This window comes from Rhinolophus sinicus, linkage group LG12 (assembly GCF_036562045.2).
Source record: "Rhinolophus sinicus isolate RSC01 linkage group LG12, ASM3656204v1, whole genome shotgun sequence".
Taxonomy (NCBI): Eukaryota; Metazoa; Chordata; class Mammalia; order Chiroptera; family Rhinolophidae; genus Rhinolophus; species Rhinolophus sinicus.
This window is the reverse complement of record NC_133761.1, coordinates 55577083-55597919: the sequence shown is the minus strand read 5'-3', so window position 1 is coordinate 55597919 and position 20837 is coordinate 55577083. Positions and strand designations below refer to the sequence as shown.

General features: G+C 41.0%; 2 protein-coding genes across 8 annotated transcripts in view; one reads left to right on the top strand and one right to left on the bottom strand.

Moving 5' to 3' along the window:
* NVL (nuclear VCP like) overlaps positions 1-813 on the bottom strand; it is a 70457-nt gene extending 69644 nt beyond the window's left edge. Inside the window, exon 1 of one of the 4 annotated variants that reach the window (XM_074316944.1) lies at positions 686-813. Coding sequence is in view for 1 of the 4 variants with exons in the window: in XM_019716054.2 (XP_019571613.2) it covers positions 686-742 (57 nt within the window). In the remaining 3 variants the exon portion in view is untranslated. Of the gene's footprint in view, positions 1-281; positions 465-685 lie in introns of those variants that run through there. The other 3 variants (XM_019716054.2, XM_074316946.1, XM_074316947.1) reach the window with 3 other exon arrangements.
* Positions 775-20837, top strand: CNIH4 (cornichon family member 4). 4 transcript variants are annotated; one of them, XM_019716061.2, is made up of 5 exons: positions 775-1109; positions 1985-2053; positions 13989-14101; positions 17398-17538; positions 20645-20837. In XM_019716061.2, exons 3-5 carry the CDS (start codon positions 14034-14036, stop codon positions 20670-20672), a joined length of 237 nt encoding a protein of 78 aa, XP_019571620.2. In that variant the 5' UTR covers positions 775-1109; positions 1985-2053; positions 13989-14033; the 3' UTR covers positions 20673-20837. The 4 variants fall into 4 exon arrangements, with proteins under 4 accessions (XP_019571620.2, XP_074173053.1, XP_019571619.2 ...); XM_019716060.2 differs by lacking the exons at positions 775-1109; positions 1985-2053 and adding exons at positions 8211-8366; positions 11499-11567; XM_074316952.1 differs by lacking the exons at positions 775-1109; positions 1985-2053 and adding an exon at positions 8195-8213.

Below are 20837 nucleotides of genomic sequence, written 5' to 3'. Positions count from 1 at the left end.
TGAGAGCAGACGGGACTCAGGGCACCTCCAACATTTAATGACTGGCAGGAAGAGACGGTTCCACAAAGGCGATTGTGCAGCGGCAGGTAACGTAAAAGAAAACCAAGAAACGTATCCAGCTCCCAAAGTCTAACGTCAAGAAAAAAACTCTCCCTCCTTCTAAATAAGACTGCGTGCTGACTGTCCCATTCCGAGCCGTTTACCACACATTGCTTTCTCCTGATTATGAAAATGAAAAGACCTCAGGTAAAGTGCTTGTGACACAGTCAGAGCCCCACTACCTGTTCTTACTGTGTCCCAAGCGGACCCCTAGAGAACGCAACTTCCCGTATCCTGTCACCCCCAAAGCGCCCCGTACAACGCGGGCGTTCGAGGCCCTCGTCTGTCCCGACTTCACGAGACACGAAGATTTTAACTCATAGCTACGTCCACGCTCCTCACGGGTCTGCGCCGAGGCCCAGCGCGCTGCACCCTCCCACGGTCCCGGGCTCCCCGAAACTCCGCCCCACAGTGGGGAGGGCAGGCTCCGCACCACCTGCAGAGAAGCACGGTTGTCAACAGGTCCACGCCTGAGCCCACACGAGGGCGGGCGGCCAGTCGAGTTCGACGTGGGAGCCGCCCTAAGAAAGTGCCCTCGGGCGGCGAACGAGGACCGCGGTGAGGCCCGGCCGTGTCGACTACACACCTGGATGACTCGCTGCTTCAGCTTATTATCCACGAACCTTGAGGGTCTGGGCTTCATCCCGCCGGTCTCCGCTTCCACAGCCGGGGCCGCCGGCTTCCCGTGGACCGGGGGCCTCCCCGAGGCTGCCCGCGGCGATCGCCGGGCCAGACGCAGCCGAAATGCGTCCCACCCGGGCTGGCCCACACCGTCCCCGCGGCACTTTTGTACCGCGAGGGAGGTACAAAAAAGAACTGCCGAGAACAAGGAGCCGACTTGAAAGCACCAGGGAGTTTCTAGGAGTCTTACTTTGCAGGCTCGTCCAACAGGCCCTGGAGGACAAGGACCCCTTTGAACAAGCTCAACTTTATTGTTCCCAACTGTGCGGACACGTGCGTGCCAAGCTGCGGGGAGGCTCCTGCTGGGGCTCTGTCACCGGTGTCTGTTGGTAAACTTGCGTTCCGTTTTTCTTATTCCAGCCTTTCCAGCCACACCCCATTCGGATGCAAAGTTAGTCTTGGCCTAGAATCTTAACAAAACTCAAAGCTGTAGATTCTTGGGACGATTAAACCTGGGTAAAAACACATCGCCACCCTGCTGCTTGCTTTCCCTTCTAATTACCCACGATCTTGAGGTCGTCCAAGGGGCTGGGTGTCAAAAGACAAGGAAAGACTGGTTTATCCAGATAACTAAACCGTCTGTTGCATTTGGAAATCATCTGATCTTAGGCCATTTTCGACAGGTGATTTGTGGAGTACATTCAGTCCAACCTACGTCTTGGCCTAGAAACTGCCCATAATTTTATCATGTATTTGACCCCAAGAAGTTTATTGTGCAGTTAAGGAAACACTTGTCATTAAGAGACAATTGTCATTAATTAAAAAAAAAAAAGGAAAAAGTTACCGGCTTTAGTTTCTGCTTGCTTGCTTGTTTTGTGTTTTCAATATTCTTATTTGAGGTCTTACTTGGTTTGTGACAATATTAGGTGCAGCCTAACTAGTGTATTGAGGTGTGAAGAGGGGAGGAGAGGAGAGATGGAATTAAGAGAAGGTGGTGAAATGTTAACAGATAACGATCTTCCTACTCAGGGTACTGCTGACTTATTTTCAGTTTAGAGTTCAGATTGTATCACTGCTCTTTTCAATGGTTCTTATCTGAACACTGAATAAAGTATAAATTCTCACTCTGATATTCAAAACATTGGTCAGCGTGGCTCCAGCTTCATCTACTTGTTCCCTATATATGCACTCTGCTTTTAGTTAAGTGGCATTGCTGGCATTTACTCAGTTAATGAGTATTTACCGAAGGCTTACTATTTTACAGGCACTGGGTGCAGCTATGAAGAAACAGGAAAGATTCCTGCTTCTGTGGGGCTTACAGATCTACTGAAAGGTAATGATAATCAAATAAATTATACACAGCGCTTTGCTTCCACTGACATTTCCTCTTGTGTACAATGCCCTTCCCAGCCAGAATCCTCGCTAATCATCTGCCTTGCAGCCTTTCCTAATAATTCCCTTTGTCAAAATCTCCACCCATTGAACCCTCCTCTCATTCATTTAACAAGTAGTATTTATTAAATGCCTACCAGTTTCATTCCCTGCCCTGCCCTTGGGTCTTGTGGGGAAAAGCGAAAGAATTATAATTGTAACTTTGTATAACATCTTTTTTTATTAGATTAAGTATTTATGCACTTAATTATATTTAACTTTAGCAAAGATTCCCTATAGCAAATAGCACGAATATAGTTGATGCCCAGTAACTTTTTAAATGAAATGTAATGCCATGCATGCCAAATGTCCTCCAAAGAATGAAAATGGGTCGAAGGGCCAGCAGCATCACAATATACACCAAGCAGCATCGTTTATTAGTCTATAATTTGTCATAGAATACTATTCTATGTTTAGGGTTGGCTTCATGGGGGTGCAGCCTGTGCATTTGCAAAGGGCTTTGTGCTCAGAGGGCCCCACACATGGGTTGATATGCTGCTGTTGCCATCTTGAAATTCTTAATAGTACTTTTTGAACAGGTTGCCCCTTATTTTAATTTTGCACTGGGCCCTGCAAATTATGTAACCCATACAGACGTGAAGTACTCTAGAATGGCACCATTTTTAAGGACAAGAAGTGTGTTTTTCACCTCTTGACTGTATCAGGTGCCGTAGGCAATAATTGTTTATACTAGATACCAATATTGATCTGCTTGACCATTTTTCCATTGGTTATTTCCAGTAATTATTGCTCTGATGACAATTTTACATTAGCATAAGATTTTTACAGTGTTCAGATTTTACAGTACCACACATTTAAACCAAAAATATTACTGAATAGTAACCTGAGTGCATATACATCTCAAGAACTTCCTGCAGTAATAAAAATGTCCTTCATTATTTAATGGTGCAACCCCACCTAGTGGCAGTGGCACATTTCACCTTCTGTTCCTCACACTTTGCCCTTCCAAACTTTGTATCTCACTACCCTCTTGTCTAATTGTGCTTCATAGTTAGGGTGACCTCTGTCGTGATTTACTCAGGACAATCCCAATTTTTGCCTCTTGATCCGACGTAGTTATTAATAGTATCCTCTTTGTGGAAATTAATGAAAATGACCTAAATGAGCATAGGCAGGGACTAGTCAGAGCTTGCAATAGCAAGGGAGTCAGCCACCATCGCTTGCATTTTAGCACAGACTCAAAGACAAGCAGAGAAATGGGAAAGCTTAATAACTAAACAAGAGAAGGCTTCAGGTATGCCCTGAATTGAAGGCTGTTGGCATGAGGGGGCTGTAGGTGGGTTAACCCGAAGCAGGGTATCCTATGAGACTAGTTAGGGGAGCATATTTGGCTTTCTCTGGTTGGTTCTAAGTTGGAAGAACAGGGACAAAAGTTAGGGAAGCTGTCAGTTATTAATGGAGTCCTGGCCATTTAGGGCCAATTGTTACAACATTTCTTGTTTGGCTTCCTGGATTGTTTGCTAGAGAGAGTGGTCTGACTTCCTATAGCAGTGGTCTAACTGGTAGATAGCAGACTGGCTTCCTGGGCTGGTTGCTGCAGACTATAAAGAGTTCTGTTTTTGTGTATATAATCTGGCCATTGCTCATTTGTATATTCAGTTTCTCACCTTTGTCTCTTAAAAAGGTTCCAGTTTGGGCAATAAGTTACATAGTCACACTGTGTAAAATAGGAACATGGAGAGAAAGGTGAGAGTGTCTGCATGACAGAGGTTCCTTACTGAGGTTCAAAGGGGAGTTTTCCTGCTAGCTAGGAGCTGGAGACTGAGTCTATATCCATGTTTTCTGAAGTTAAGAAAAAAGAATCTTTGACTTATTTTATCTGGTAAAGGCTAATAATTCAGCTTTCTCATCAAGTTTGTCTTCCTTAGAGGTGATTGCCTCATTCATGTCCCTAATCTTATGCATTCAATCTACAAATGTTTATTGTATACTACAGGCCAGTTACTATGCTAAAGTCAGAGGATACAGTGGTGTTTAAACAGATATGGTCTTGAACTTACCTTCTAGTGAGAGGGACAGGCAATGGACTGGCAAAACAATAAATACATAATTGCAATAATGAGAAAGAATGAGGATGTCATAGCCTTCAAAAGAGCACCTTTCATACAGAAGGTGTTCAGTGACTAATAACTAAGTAAATGAATAAAGTAAATAATCAGGGGACTGTGATAAAGAATAACAAAGGGAGCCTATCTCTGTCTGAGTAGTCAGGAAAAGACTTTGTGAGAATGTGATATGTAAGGACCTTAAGGATAACAGGAACTGGTTGTACTGGAAGAGAGTTTTAGGAAGAGAGAAAATGTACGCAGAAAAGTTGACCTATTCTGGGAACAGAAAGAGAAAAATACACTTTCTTGTTGAAATCACCATTATTTGAGGTTTCTATTATTTACAGCCAACATTAATTTGAGTGAGCATAAGTTATTTGAAGGAATTTTAGAAGTCAAGTCTAAGATTAATGTTAAAAAACAAATGGCCAAGAAGAGACAAAGATTCTTGAATAAGAACTCAGTATCATCACTTTTTTTAAAAAAAACTCTATCAAGGTATCATTTATCTATAATAAAATGTATTCTTTTTAGGTGTATAATTCGATTATTTTTTATATTGAGGTACAATTTACATAACAAAATTCACCATTTTATCCATTTTACAGTATAAAATTCAGTGGCTTTTAGTACATTTACAGTGTTATGCAAATATCACCACTGTGCAGTTTGAAAACATATTAATCAGCCGCAAAGGAAACCCCGTGCCCATTAAGCTGTCACTCACAATGCCCCCCTTTTTCCAAGCCCTGGGTAACACTGAGCTCCTTTTTGTCTCTATGGTTTTGCCTATTATAGACATTCCATATGAATGGAATTATACAACATGTGACCTTCTGTGTTTGGCTTCTTTCACTTAGCGTAGTTTGTTTCCAAGATTTATCCAGTTGCAGCACGTACTGGTATTTCACTCCTGTTTATGGTTGAATAATATTCCATTGTATGGATATATTACATTTTATTTATCAGTTCATCAGTTGATTGACATTAGGATGATTTCCTCTTTTTGGCTCTTAAGAATAAGGCTGCTGTGAATATTTGTGTACAAGTTTTTCTGTGAATACGATTTCAGTTCTTTGGTATATACCTAAGAGTGGTATTGCTGGGTCATGTTACCACATGTTTAACTTTCTGAAGAACAATCAAGCTGTTTTCCACAGCAGCTGTGCCGTTTTACATTCCCACCAGCAATGTGTGAAGGTTCCAATTTTTCTCTGTTCTCCCCAAGACTTATGTTTTGTCGTTTTGTTTTTTTAATTACAGCCATCCTAGTGGGTGTGAAATGGAATCTCATTGTGATTTTGATTTACATTTCCTTACAATTAATGTCTTAAAGATTTCCTTGGGAATTATAATTAACAATTTATAACAATCTAGTTTGAATTAATATCAACTTAGTTTATACAAAAACTTTGTTACTATATGTTAAATATAGGTTTGTCTCTCTCATTACATTGTTATTATCTCATTTTATATCTTTATACGTTGTGTCTATCAACAGATTTATAATTATAGTTTTATGTGTTAATAGTTGTATTTTATTTTATTTTGTTGAAATATAATTGACATATAACAGTATATTAGTTTATTCGATGTTTGCATATATTGTGAAATGATCACCACAGTAAGTCTAGTTAATATCCACGATCATTGTGGTTTTCAGTTGCCTTTCTCTAATGATTAATGATGTTGAGCACCCTTTCATGTGCTGGTTGGCTTTTTGTATATCTTCTTTAGAGAAATGTCTGTTCGAGTATTTGCCCATTTTGTAATTAGGTTTTTGGGGATTTTTTTTTGGGGGGGGTTGTTGAATTGTTAATCTCTCTCATTTTTTTAAAAAATAACACTGTTTTGTTTTTAAAGATTTTATTGGGGAAGGGGGACAGGACTTTATTGGGGAACAGTGTGTACTTCCAGGCCTTTTTTCCAAGTCAAGTTTTTATCCTTTCAGTCTTAGTTGTGGAGGGCGCAGCTCAGCTCCAGGTCTAGTAAAGGCAACTGCCTTTGCTGGCAGGGGGCGCAGCCCACCATCCCTTGCGGGAGTCAAGGAATCGATCTGGCAACCTTGTGGTTTGAGAGCCCACTGGCCCATGTAGGAATCGAACCAGCAGCCTTCGGAGTTAGGAGCATGGAGCTCTAACCACCTGAGCCACCGGGCCGGGCCTGGATGTTAATCTCTTATCAGACATATGATTTCAAATATTTTCTCCCATTCCATTGGTTACCTTTTTACTGCTAATTGTTTCCCTTGATGTACAGAAGTTTTTAAGTTTGATGTAGTCTATTTTTGTTTTTGTGGCCAGTACTTTTTTTGTGTCATATACAAGAAATCACTGCCAAATCCAATATCATGAAACTTTCCTATATGTTTTTTTAGGAGTTTTATAGTTTTGTTCTTAATAAAATCTGAACTAATTTTAATAAAATTTCTCCTTATAGTCAGTATGGGTCATTTTTTTGTCAAACATAATCTAAGGCATAGCTGGCTAAGCATGTAATGAAGACAGTGTGATGAGTGCTACAGGTATGTACAAGGTGCAGTGGGAGTGTAACGATAGCTGGTTTATAAATAATCTGTTAACAGTCCATCTAGCTTTGACCTATGAACCCTTTATGATCCGATGAGCCTATGCTGTGTGTGTCAGACAAATCCAGTTGGTGTTTCCTTCTTACTAATTCCCCTATTCATCCGCTTCTCTCCTATGTGGTCTCCTTGCAGACAAACTTGTCTCCCTTTCGTACATTCATTGCACCAAACAGAAGGATATTTTAAAAATGTAAATCAGATCAAGATACATTTATACTCTTATCATCATATTATAATAAAAGTCAGACTCCTTACTAGGGATCCACAGGCTCTTGTGACCTTGCCCTGCCCACCTCAGACCTCCTCCTCAAACTCTCTCACCCTTATTCATTGTACTTCAACCACATGGGTCTTTTTCTCTGTTCCTTAAACACACCAAGTTTCTATGAGCAGTTGGGTCTTTGCAATCACTGTTCCCACTGTCCAAAACACTCTGTCTGCAAATCTTCATGTAGCTATTTAGATTTCAGCTTAAATGTCCGTTCCAGCCTGGCCTTTTCTGATCCCTCAGTCTCCAAATGTTTCCCTCTGCAAAGTACTTAAACTACCTGTCATTAATAGATTTATTATTATTATTATTTTTTTTTTTTAGTGTCTTGTCTCCTTCACTGTAATGTAAGCTACAGGAATACAGCAACCTTTTTCTCTCCTTCATCATGCATCTCTAAGGTTCAGCACCTACCATATACTAGCTGCTCAGAAAATATTGGTTGAATGAATGAATGTATGACTCTGATATCATTTTCTTATTGAGCTTATAACCCTTTGAAATAATCTTTTTTTTCTGTATTTGGTTGCTATTTTGTTGCCTATTCCTCCCACCCACCCAGTGAGAGCAGCCTCTTGTCTGCCTTGTTCATTTCTGTATCTCTGGAGTCTAGAGCATTTCTTGGCATATAGTAGGGGTAGAGTCAGTAAATACATATTAAATGAATGGATGAGTAAGACAGCGTGTTTAATTTTAAAAGATCTTAAAATCTACAGTGGAGAGAAACATTACTGTAACAGAGAATAAGCAAGAGATTATGACATTTCTGGAGAAACTGATCTGGAAGGGCGAGTCTCAACTGTTAAGACAGGGGTGTTGAGATTAGATTTGTGCTTTGGGGTGAAAACCTCTTACGGTTCCTAAGTCGGGATCCAGTGGGTCCAGTGCTGAATCTAGAGAAAATTTCGCACATGGCAAAGAAACTGGGTATCTAGCAGATTACAAGCGTTCAGTAAATACTTGTCACAATTTCTGGAAATAATCAGATGTAGAGGCCTTGAGCAGCACCTCTTTGATAGGTATTCGTACTGATGAACTACATTTCCCAGCATGTATCAGCATCACGGCGGCAGAATCTTAAATAGTGGACTACAACTCCCAGCATGCCGTGCCTCCGCGGAGCGGACTACACGGCAGAGTAAGCTGAGTTGAGGGCCTATCAGGGTGGGGGCGGGTTGGGGCACTCGAGCCGGTTTGACCGAAGGAGCGGCCGCGCTGGAGGATGGAGGCGGTGGTGTTTGTCTTCTCTCTCCTCGACTGTTGCGCGCTCATCTTCCTCTCTGTGTACTTCGTATCCTTGTCTGAAGCGGGCGGAGGCCGCCCTGGGGCCGGTCGCCGGAGGGACGGGACGGGGCTGGGGATGGGGATGGGGATGGGGCCGGGCCCGGGTGGGGACCAGGGCAGGTGCGTGGGAGCGAGGGAGGCTGCAGGCGCCGGGTCCCTGGGGGCGGGCCGCCGGGACCGGTGTGGCGAGCCGGGCAGGAGGAGAGCCCAGCTGCCCTCCTGTGCCTCGCGAGCCCTGCCCAGGCTGCTGGCCGCCCCTCACCCAGGGTCCGAGCGGGCCTCTCCCGGCGCTCCCGGCCTGCCCGCCGCCGCCGCTCGCCCCCGATGCCCGGACTCGGCCCGCATGGACCGGCGCAGGCTGTGGGCCTCCCTTGTGGTCAGGGGAGAGGGGTCGCGCTGTGCCTCCCTTTTGGCTCGAGAGAGAACCAGGGTCGCGGTTTTTCTTGGAGACCCCCTGGGCTGGCCCTTTGTCGGATGCAGCGTCCCCGAGAGCGACTGTCTTCGTCCCGGGGGTGGTCGCTTGTGGGCAGCTTGGTGGTGGGAGGAGCGGTAGCGATTTGCAGCCTCTTGACATTTCTGGGCAACACCCCCGCCGCCCGCCCCTTTGTTCTTCCAGGTGTTGGAACTTGCAGGGACCTTTCACTTGCCGGAGTTGACTCATTTCATAAGCCGGCCGAGTGCCTCCTTCACGGTGCCGTTTTGGGTGGAGTGTTGGGAAAGATTACTTTGGTTGCCGCCGGCGGTTGCAGATTTGTGAATCTATACTAAACTATACACGTGATTTACTTCCCAGTCGTTTCTTAACTTTGACACTTATAGGTCTGTGCATTTTTAAAACTTCAGGGTTTATATAGCTTTTCATGTTACAGTATTCTAGTTGTATTTTCTGGACCAATAAGCGGTTGTGAAACCTAGTAATCTAGAATCTGTGTGGGTTACACCTGTTCCCTATTCTTGAGTGAGCATCTAGTCTCAGTTGTCACCCAATGTTCCACAATCCATTTAAGTAATTAAGTGTAAGCTAGGAAAAAACGCCCAAGACACTGATTTTTTTTCTTCTTTCCTTGAAAATCACAGGTGCCCCTTGCTGATCGAATTAAACTTTTTTGTTCGCCAGAGCATCCTGCCCTTAGGATAGTTTGGACAGAGTATGTTTTTAGTGTGGCTTCATACTTTGGTGTGAAGAGGCGGCCTGTTGTAGTGGGAGACAAAATTTGAAATCAGGACTCCTTGCTTAGCTAGATATTTGCTATGCACATTACTTCACCCCTCCAAGCCTTCATTTTCTTATTTCTAAAATGGGGGGAAATGTTTAGTTCCCAGCTACAATGAGAACATGAGTTAGGCACCTACCAGTGCCAGTATTCAGTAACTATTGCTCTGTCTCTCCCTCTTCCCCAGTTGAGCAGCAGTTTTCACTTTAACTGATGATTTCTGTTGAGAACCCCGAGTTTTATGAGGTCTGGGGAACTGACAGAAAGGGCAGCATCACTTGACTAAGTTTTGAATCCCTCTTGTGACATAAGGAACTGGAGCTGACACTCAGAAATGAAACCTGGGTTTCTCTTTTTGCGGTTTGGAAAACTAGGCTTGATAATTTTAACAATAGCCTTGGCTTATGCCAATTCATATACATACAAAACTGTTAGGTGAAATATTTGACTTAGACATGAAGGTACATTTAGGGTGTGTTTTGATGAAATTCAGCATATTGTATTACTATATTTTTGCAGTTGCATTAGCTTAATATTAGAGCCAAGAGGTGGAAAATGTGCAGGGTAGACATTCTGAAGGGATAGGAGTTTTTCTCGACTTTGAACAGTGAAGAAAACCTGCAGAGAAGGAAAGGGGTGGCTATTCATAATCACACACAGGCAAGAGCAAAGGTGCAGAGACAGGTATGTTCATGGCATTTCTGGGTGATGGGGTTAAGGAATAGACCATCTGGACATATGGTCGATTTTGGTAGTAGTAGAAGGTCAGGTGGGAAAGGCTGGGTTAGATAAGATTTTGAAGAGTTTCAGTGTTAAGGAGGGAAGAACTTTCACTTTCATCCTCTAGGCAATAGGGAGCCATTGAAAAATGTTGAGAGTGGTGTACTAGGACGATGAATCAGCAGAGTGGGTTGGGGAAAGATGGGGAGGTAAGCAACAAAGGAGTAGATCTATCTGGATTTAATATAGAATGCTAATTGTGGGCAGATGAAAGGAGGGATTAATGTGAGTGATGTTAGAAAGACATGATTGCTAGCACCTAGTAATGATGGTGAGATACAAAACAGAAAGCAAAAATAACTCCATATTTCAAGTCTGGGCAGACAATGCTGTGCCATTGACAGAAGTAAAACAAATTGGAGGTGAAACAATTTATGGAGAAAGTTAGGAGTTTAACTTTTGCTGTGTGGAGATGACAGGGGAATAGCTGTATGGAAATGTTAAGAATTGAGTTGAGATTTTTTTACTTGTATTGTTGGACATTTTCAAATAAAAAAAATATAGAGTAGTATAATAAATCCCATGTTTCTATCCTTCACCTTTGTTTTGCCATTCTTTTTCATTCTCTCCCAAGTATTGGGGGGAGGGTGATGGAGCATGTTAAAGTAAATCAGTCAATTGAAGACTTTGCCATTTATGTCTATCTGTCCCTCAAATTTTTGTGAGTTTATATTTTGTACTAAAAAGCATTTTTTAACTTAATTCCAATAGAATTTATGTTTACTATGGAAAGTTTAGGAAATAGTGAAAAGTACTAGAAAACAAATAATTTGTAACCCGACTTTCGAGACGTAACCACTGCTAACGTGACCATGCTCTATTTATTTTTTCTACTATTGGGAATCCAGGTTTTAACATTTAAATTGTTTCTATATGTCTTATTTTCCATTTCTTAAAGCCACTGTGTGACATTTGAGGAATTCAGAATGAATGTTCTGGTATAGGTCACGTTGGGGATTACTGAAAAGCAATTGTTGAAGGAACATAAGTGAGAAAATTGTGTTGTCTAGTGAGTGGGCTTCAAGGAAATAACTACATTTTTTCAAGTCAAATCTAATTCTGCCTTGTAACTGGGATTGCTTTCTGAAACTTAAAAACAAATACTTTGTTATAAAAGAAGTCTAATTCCTTATCTTGATCATCAGATAATTACATTGTCTGACTTAGAATGCGATTACATTAATGCTAGATCATGTTGCTCCAAATTAAACAAGGTAAGATATTCCTTTGCTCATTTTCTCGCATCAAAGGCAATTCTCCATTTTGTTAGAGATGATTATAGATAAAAAACATGTAGATTTGATTTTTGAGTGCATGTTGTCTCTTATTGGAATCTTGTTAGAACTGTGTGTTTTGCCATGTTTTAGATCATGCATCTGTACTAGAAGACCTGCCTTGAAATTTTTGTCTCTTTGCTCTGCTTTTTCCTTGCCCCTTTGTCTGCAGTGGATATCACTGCTCAGACTAGGGAAAGGTTCCTTGTGAGGGTAATTGTTTTCGTCTTATGTGTCCAAACCCCCTCCTCCCTGTTCACAGAAAAAACGCTCAGTTGTTTTTTGTTGACTTGAAAGACGACCTTCTTTCTGTGGTTTGCTGAGAAATGGAATTAATTAGCTGAATTGTTTTAAAGCCATTTTACCTTCAGTATCTAGTCTTTGGCAAGACTATTGTGAATTGCAGAGCTTGTCTGGATGCAGAGAAACCAGTTGGTCCTGATTCATTTTGAGATGAGCAGACAGAATAGCTTTCTGGATAAAAGTTCATATAAAAATACAATACTCAGAGGTGCTTTTGGCTGGACCTAAAAAGCATTCCCATGTGTCTTTTCACATCTTCAGTCTACTTAAGTTTCTCTGGCCCATGAGGGAAATAAAGATACACTTGGAAAGTTAAAATTTCTAATAAACTATATTCCTCCTTTTCTTTCTTTTCCTTTTTTTTCTTTCTCTCCCTCTCTCTCCCTCCCTCCCTCCTCCTTTCCTTCCTCTCTCTTTTTTCTCTCTTGAATTTTCCAGAACATGGTTTAATATAGGAATAAAGTTAAATAAAAGATTTTATGTTTATCAGCTATGCTTTGGGAATTCTTTAATAAATTATTTTATTAAGATATAATTATATATAACATATTAGTTTCAGGCTTTCTCATCTTTAAAAGAATGTATATAATCGAGTAGATTGTATTTCTTTTTATATTTCTTGTTTTCTCAATATTTTGGATGGGTATTTGTTGGTTTTATATTATAAAAATAAAAATCTAAATACAAAGAAAAGATTATCTGTATTCTTCTGCTGAGAAAATTACTTTTTCAATTTGAAATTAAGTAGTTTTTTAGGGGGTGGCCAGTTAGCTCAGTTGGTTAGAGCGCTGTGCTCTTAACAAGGTTGCTGGTTCGATCCCCACATGGGCCCTCCACAACTAGATTGAAACAACTACTCGGAGCTGATGGGTCCTGGAAAAACACACTTAAACTAAATAAAAGTTAAAAAAAAAATTATGTACAAAGAAAAAAAATGAAATTAAGCAGTTTTTTTAATGTTAATTTTTATAGGTAACTTTTCCTAGATTGCACAGCTAATAAATAGGATAGAGCATGGATTCCACCCCAGGAGGAAGCCCACACTTAGAAGCATTATGTTAAATTGGTCACATTTAAAAAAAACGTATATAACGTATTAAAAAATTCCATTTAGTTGCAAATTAGGTTCAAGGCCCAGAAAATCTCTTCTTTATTTGCAAAAAAGGTGTCTAAAATCTAAATGCAAGAAACCTGGGGCCAGTGTGCCTGGGCTTATTATACTGTATTGTTGTGCCATTAAGAAGTTGTGTGACCTTGGACAAGTTACTTAACCTCTCTGAATTTTGCTTTCCTCATTTCTGCAAGTGGGAATTACTAGTTTCTGGATTCATAAATATTAGCTGTTAACTTCTATTAAAAGAAAAATTTCTGTTCATAGGAGAAGACGACCATTGATAATTGAGAACTTGCGACAATCGCTATTGATGCATGAGAACTAGAATATTGCACAATAAACAATAAAAGTATAGATAAGGGCACTGGGTGCTATGAAGCCAGTAGGCTGGGAGTCTGGTATGTGTTCAACTTTGAGCTGTTAAAGTACTCTGTGTGTGTGTGTGTGTGTGTGTGTGTGTGTGTGTGTGTGTCTGTCTGTGTGTGTGTGAAAGAGAGAGAGCACACGTGCTCGAATGAGTGAATGTGAAATGAGTTTCCTTAGGATTCTGAAGATTGAAAAATGTTTAAGACTGATATTCTGACATGAAAGGCAGCATGTATATGGCTCTACCATCCCAAATGAGAGTTAGAGGCTTTAGCATACATAAAATAATACTCTATTTTCCCCCTAATTGTCCTTCTTACCTGCTTAGTAAATAAATCTGAACCTTTGCTTAGGATAAAACATAACTGAAATATAAGTGCATTATTTTTTATCTGAGCCCTGATATGTTTGCATGGGGTAAGCAGTTACATCAGTATGCAAATCTGGGACATCTGAGTCTAAAAATACCTTGAAACACTAGCTTGGAAGTTCCCTGTACCTTCATTGATTTAGCTTCAAATAACATGTACATCAGGAAGAATGCGACACTGAGATGTCATACTGTTCTTCTCTTGCAGTGGGTAATCCCAGAACTCATTGGCCACACCATCGTCACCGTGTTAATGCTCATCTCATTGCACTGGTTTATATTCCTTCTCAACTTGCCTGTTGCTACTTGGAATATATATCGGTGAGTATAGTGTATTTGCAGCTTTGTAAACACAGGACAGTTTAAAGAAAAAGAAAGAATTTTAAATTTAACGGCTTTCTCTTCTCCGATAAAATATGTGCCAGTCATAAAATAAATGACACACCAGCAGTCATCTCTACTAGAAATGAAAATGTGCTAGAGGAACAGCAAGCTTTGCCATGGCTTCTTTGTAGATAGTACAGACTGTGGTGGAAGTCCATTTATGAAGTTTTATTTGGGGGCCAATAAAGTTCATAGATTCCATTTCCTGTAATTATAAAGACAAAGATCATTTGTGTTTATTGCTCTGATAATGGCAGTGACAGATTGACTATCTGCTGGTCCCAAACTTACCTTCTATTTAAAAATGTTAAAAAAATTCATTTCCCCTTTTCAGATGTCTGTAGTTTATGCGACCGGGAATATAGACATATATGGAATGGGCTCTGCTCAGAGGACAAAGAGGCAAAACGCTGAATCACAAACCAGTGAAAGAAGAGGTGGGCTAAGGCAGTGTAAAGTGGTGCAGATGAGTGACGAGCATGCTCGGGTTGGGAGGAGGGTTGGATTCCTCAGTGCTGGGACAGTTTCAGGGAGGCAATGGGGTCTGAGCAGAGCCCCATAGGAGGGGTAAGGTTTGACCGAGTCAAGGATACCCTGGGGTGCGAAGGATAAGGGGAGGGGTAGAAAGGAAAGCTTGAGCAAATACACATGGCATGTTTAAGGAGTAATGAGGTTGAAATCATGCAGATGAGAGAGTAGTAACAGAGAAAGATAGAAATGTCAGTTGGGATGGGCCACAGAGAACCTTGAATGTTGGTCTTAGGAGTCTCTATATAAACAGTAGTAGTAGCATAAAGTTCACCCACTAAAATATAGTAAATATATTTTTAGTACATTCATAGACTTAAGAAACCATCACCACAGTCGATTTTAGAACATTTTCATCACCCCAAAAAGAAGCCCTGTTAGTCGTCCTTCCTATTCCCTCCCCCACTCCAGCCCTAGGCAACACCCAGCCTACTTTCTGTCTCTATAACATTATCTGTTTCAGACAGACGTATGATATAAAGGAGATCAATATGTGGTCTTTTATGACTGGCTTGTTTCACTTAGCATAGTATTTTCAAGGTTCATCTATGCTGCAGCATGTCTCAGCACTTCATTCCTATTTATTGTTGAATAATATTCCATTGCATGGATATACAACATTTTAGTGATCCATTTGCAATTGACGGGCAATTTGAGTTGTTTCCACCTTTTGGCTGTTATGAAGAGTTCTTCTCTGAACATCCACGTACATGTGTTTGTGCGGACATGTTTCCATTTCTCCTACTGCCTGAGTGTTCAAAAGCAGGTGTAGTATTTTACATTCCAATCAACCATATGAGGGTTCCAGTTTCTCTACATTCTTGCCGACACTTATGTGTCTTTTTTATTTTAGCCATTCTTTTAGGTGTGAAGTGGCATCTCATTGTGGTTTTGGTTTACATTTCTTTCCCTAGTGACTCATGATACTGATCTTTTAATGTACTTACTAGCCGTGTGTGTGTGTGTAATATATATTCTTTGTCATATGTGTTTCGAGTAGCTAAGTTGACATGAAATAAATATGCTTCGGGAAGATTTTTCTGGAAGTGTTGTATAGTATTGATTTGTTGGAAAAGAGCCAGAGGTGTGGAACCCAGTTCAGTGACTGGGCTGAGATAATATAGTGCTGGGATAAGGTTGTGATAGTGACAGTGAAAAAGGTACAGCTGTTTAAGTGGTGCTAGGAAGGGAGAGTGGACTAGAGTTTGACCTACTGCCTGTGAAAGATGACGAAGCGAGGAAGTCAGAACTGAGAAAGAAAAAGTTTTCAGGATCCACCAAGAAAATAGTGATACTCCCATTTGATAACCTAGAAGTCAGAGCAGGATGCGACTCTTTGAGACTGTTTGAGCTGAGCTGTTATCTGGACATTCAAAGGTTAGTACCTCTCTTCTGTTAGAGATGGCCTGTTAGGATTTGGGGGAGAATTTAAGGTTTGTGGAACTCAGGTATTTGCATGTCACAGCAGTCATAGTTGAGAACTGAGTGTGTGGCAAGAATGAGGAAGAACAACCGAAGGCGCTTGGACGTGAAAGCAGCAAGAGGTCGTGAGCAGTGAGCGCGAGGGTGGGACAGATGCAGTCTGCATGTTGACGCTCACACGCTTCAACTCATGGTTTTCCTCCAAGGAGCCCGATTTCCGTAGTCGTCGGAATCGAGGAGGAAGACGACTGTATGTGTAGCTATTATATACACAGTGACATTAAATAAATAGGAAATGTTATATGTCACCTGAAGAACCCGAAAGACTCCGTAGTATATTAAACACAGTATAACCAAGATTTTTAAAAAGAAGTTTGAGTCTGTTCTGAGTCTGTGGACCCTGAGTTGGATTGGTCTGGCTGTGGAATGAGGTGCGAGCTTAGGGTCCCTTTATCTCCTGTATTGGCTGTAGCCCTGTTCCTATTCCCCCACTGTGCTCATACCTCCACCCCTACAAAAAGTACATTCTTATTGTATATTTTGCATTTAATCTGTAAGAGTTACGTAAAGTTAGACATTCATTGCGTTTTGAGTCTGAACTGTCCATTTATTGTCTTAAGAGTAGTTCTATTATACCACAGTAGCATTTATTCTGACTCATTTCTGTTGTCCTCTTTAAATTGCTCTTATTAACCATGCAGATTGAGACATATTATCTAGTGATCAGCAGGAGACCAAAGATGAGGTTTCTGTTCTGGACTTAGAATCTCTCTTTTTATTGTCTGTGAAATGGGAATAATTGTGTCTGACACTACTCTTCCTTATAAAGATGTTGTGAAGGTAAAGGGAATTGCATTCAATAATGTAGAACTTTTTAGATAAAGAAGCTTCTAAGAACTTGGTTTGGTAAAATTTTGGTAGAGTTGGTTTGGTTTTGGAGCCCCCGTCATTTGTCTAATGGAAATGCTGTAGGTATGACCAATTCAGTAGTTTCCTACAGAAGATGGGTAAGAGGGTCTCAGGGCATCGAATAGCCTTCTCTAGAGTGTTACTCTCTTGGTTTTAGAGGGCAGAAAATTACACCCAAAATTAACAGTATCAAGTCTTTCAGAGGAAAACTAGGTGGTGGCCTGAGACATCATCATGATGCCCTGTCTATACTTGGTCTGAATTTAAAACTGCCACGATTGGTTCACTTTTAAAGGTTAATTACTACGGGTTACTTATTTTTGACTATTTATGCTGATGATTTTCCTTCTAATGTGTGTGCATCCTTTTATCAGGTTCATTATGGTGCCAAGTGGTAACATGGGAGTGTTTGATCCAACAGAAATACACAATCGAGGGCAGCTGAAGTCACACATGAAAGAAGCCATGATCAAGCTTGGTTTCCACTTGCTCTGTTTTTTCATGTATCTCTATAGGTGAGTTTACAGTCCTCTGGGTATTTTCCAGGATGACATGCCTGCTTTTGATGGGTGAGATATTACTGTACTGCAGGATTTAGCATTGACATTGCAGAGCTTTTGGGGATTATGTGAACTTCTTAAGGCTGCGTAGATTTTTTATGTGTGTCATTGAATCAGCATTCTGCCTAGCCTACAAGTTACTCCATGGTATTAGTTATTCTTAGCTATGGAGGCTGTCAACATGCTACTCTTCTCCTGCTCTCGTATCCAGTTGTGAGGTCTCACTGCCTGTTATAAGTATCGACATATGTACGCCAGAGATGGTACTGCTCATGGGAAGCCAGGCCACTGGCAACAGCTGTCAACAGCTTCCATCCAGGTTGGGCTTTCTTTTTTGGCCGTAAGGAATGGAGGCATGATGCTAATTCTCCAGCACGCTAAGTGGTCTGATAAAATCGCATCATTCTGTTACAACAAATTGGAAGTAAGAATTAATATAAAGGATTGGCTGTCAGACACTGGAAGCCTTATGCAGTCTTGTTTTAAGCTTAAATTTATTACCTTATGTTTTAGAGATAAACATGCCACTTTTATTTAACCTATCACAGACCCATAGATAGAGCAAAGAAGAGAAGAAAATTGTCCTGTATGTATGATATGATTAAATCTTTAAGATGCTAGAAGTCAGGCTGACCCTTTGTATCCAAGCTTAATTAGATCATTCCTATTTTTTCCCAGGTAAATTTTAATTTTTCACATAGGTATAAGGACTTCAGGAAAAACTTGTACTGAACTAAACCTTGATCTCTCAGATAGTCCCTAATAATTAGAAACTATATAGAGATAGCAGGTTAAAAAACTGTTTTATCTGAAATAGTTTAGAAATCAGAACCATTTCAGCCTCTGCCTTAATAAACAGGCTTCCTAAAATCCTTTTGCTGGGCTAATTCCACCCACTAGCATAGATTAGATGGAAGTTGGAGTTTAGATGGTTTCCTTTTCACTATTTATTTGCTGTTTTGTATTTTAAAAACTAGGACAGAAAAAGCACACTGGTATCAGTTTCTGGTTCTCATATCCTATGTCACTGCTAATGTGCTTAATTTTTAATCCTAGTATTAAAGATGAAGACTAAAGAGCAAAGAATTTAATATTAACACGATGAAAACACCTATTCTCATTTTTATTACTCTTTTAAGTTAAACAATATAAAGGTACCTTTGCCATCATATACAGTCCCTTATATTTCTGAAAGGACAGAAAGCAAGCTGGAATCAGCTTAGCTCAAGGTTGTTCTTCATCCTTCTGCCTCCCCCCCGCCCCCAGGTTTTACATAGTTGGAGCACAAACTAGAGTGGACATTCCCTGGGTGTCGATAACAGGAACTTCTAAAGAAAGCTGTGGGTACAGCCACTGCAGCCACACTTCTGGGAATCTAAGTGTAGGATTAGGGAGCAGTATCTTGCTTAGTAGACCCGAAGTCTGAGGATTTAAAAATGCACAAGAGTTTTACTCTGTTACTAAATTTAAAGCAATGGAAGGCAGACTGAAGACGGGATGAGAGGAATCAGGAAGCGGTCTGTGGGCAGGTTTAAGGTATGGCTCTTTACAACTCAGTGCGAGACAGGCAACCTGAGTAGCTGCATTCCTCACTGGCTGCATCCTTTCTTTTCTGTCTTTCCTCGCCTCCCCTCCCCCCTCCTCAGCTTGTCATTTTTAGCCACATTGCTTGCTGTTCCCTTACCCTTTGGCATCCCCCATGGCTCAAGGGATCAGGATGAAAGAGTGGTCTCAGAAGATGTCCTTGTAACATTTTGCTCTTTTGGTTGCTGTTGTTTAAAAGTGGTTTTATTTCCAAATTACCAGATGTCTAATGCAGGGAGTTTATGCTGCGTTTCTCTCTTATCGCTGCCACAGCTTGCATGGTGCTTTGCACATGGCATACGCTCAGGGTTTGTTAAATAGAATGAAAGGGAAAAAAGTGCCCATTTTCCTTAAAGATTAGATCTGTGCCCTTTTTTGGGGGGGAGGGGTTAAGTGCTAGCCTATGAGAATTTGGGCTCTACCACTTACTGTGTGACCTGGGGCAAGTTTCTTAACCTCTCTGTGCCTCAGTTTCTTCATCTGAAAATGGGATTATAATAGTGCCTGCCTCATCAGATTGTGATGTGGACTAAATGAGATAATGCCTGTAAAACACTTAGGTTTGTGCTGACCTATATAGTAAACTCTAAAAAAAAACTTCCAAAAATATTAGTACTACCATTAACCTGTGCTGTACACTGAGTACACTCAATATAGTTAAATTTGGATAATTATTCTTTAAACAATTTATACCATTAGTAATGTAAAAGTATTTCTGTGTGTTTTCATCATTTTATCTGCGCAGAGCAAGGCTGATTCTAGTAAAAGGAAATGTTAACTGTGGTGGTTTTGACAGAGTATTTACTGAGTGACTACTACATGAGAGTATTTACTGAGTGACTACTACGTGTCAGATACTGTGTAAGGCGCTGCAGATGACAACGCAGCAACACACAATCCCTCTGTAAAAGCTGGGCGCCTGGTATTGCCGCATTTCGGTGTTATCCTGGAATGTGACTGACGGCACCTGGATTGCTGTGTTGTTAGAGCTCACAGCCCAGGGGTGGAAATGTAAGCTGGGACATGTGGGGGGAAGCTGAGCTGCAGAAGGAGCCTATGCGCCTCCCCTGGGCTGAGGCCTGCTGTCCACAGCGGGTGCCTTCAAGCCGACGTGAACATGAGCAGGAATTTACAAGGCTGATGCAGTGTGACGGGGAGGCTGGGTCCCAGGCACAGGCACAGCATGTGTAGAGATCTGGCTAGAGAACTACAGGGCTGTTTTCTAAGCTATAGCCCAGCCTTGGTTTTAGGTTATACACCCCAGCCCCACCCTGGTTCCTGGTTGTGTGTTTTTTTTTTAGTGAAAAACGCGGGGCATGGAGAGGCCCTAATACATATTTTCTTTCCTAGGTATAAATGATTGTCTCTTACTTAAATGAGTGTTCCTCGCGGAGCCTTAGGGATACAAGTCTGGCCACACCAGACTGTAGGACATTCCTAAGGAAACGTTAATAACCCTACTTTCTTCTCTTCACAGTATGATTTTAGCTTTGATAAATGACTGAAGCTGGAGAAGCGGGGTTTGAAGTCATACTACAGCGAGCAGCTGAGGACCCAGAGACTACTTCCATCCTCCTTAGAACCATAACCATAGCAGTATATTTTTTCCTCTTTGAACACAAAAAAAGTATTTTTGCTGTATTTTTACCATATAAAGTATTTAAAAAACA

Bases quoted from the DNA above. Each gene is read 5' to 3' on its own strand.
- CNIH4 (XM_019716060.2), top strand. From the start codon at position 8,298: ATGGAGGCGGTGGTGTTTGTCTTCTCTCTCCTCGACTGTTGCGCGCTC. The intron at 8,367-11,498 runs GTATCCTTGTCT...CTTGATCATCAG, and splicing joins TCTTCCTCTCTGTGTACTTC to ATAATTACATTGTCTGACTT. The intron at 14,102-17,397 runs GTGAGTATAGTG...TCCTTTTATCAG, and splicing joins GCTACTTGGAATATATATCG to GTTCATTATGGTGCCAAGTG.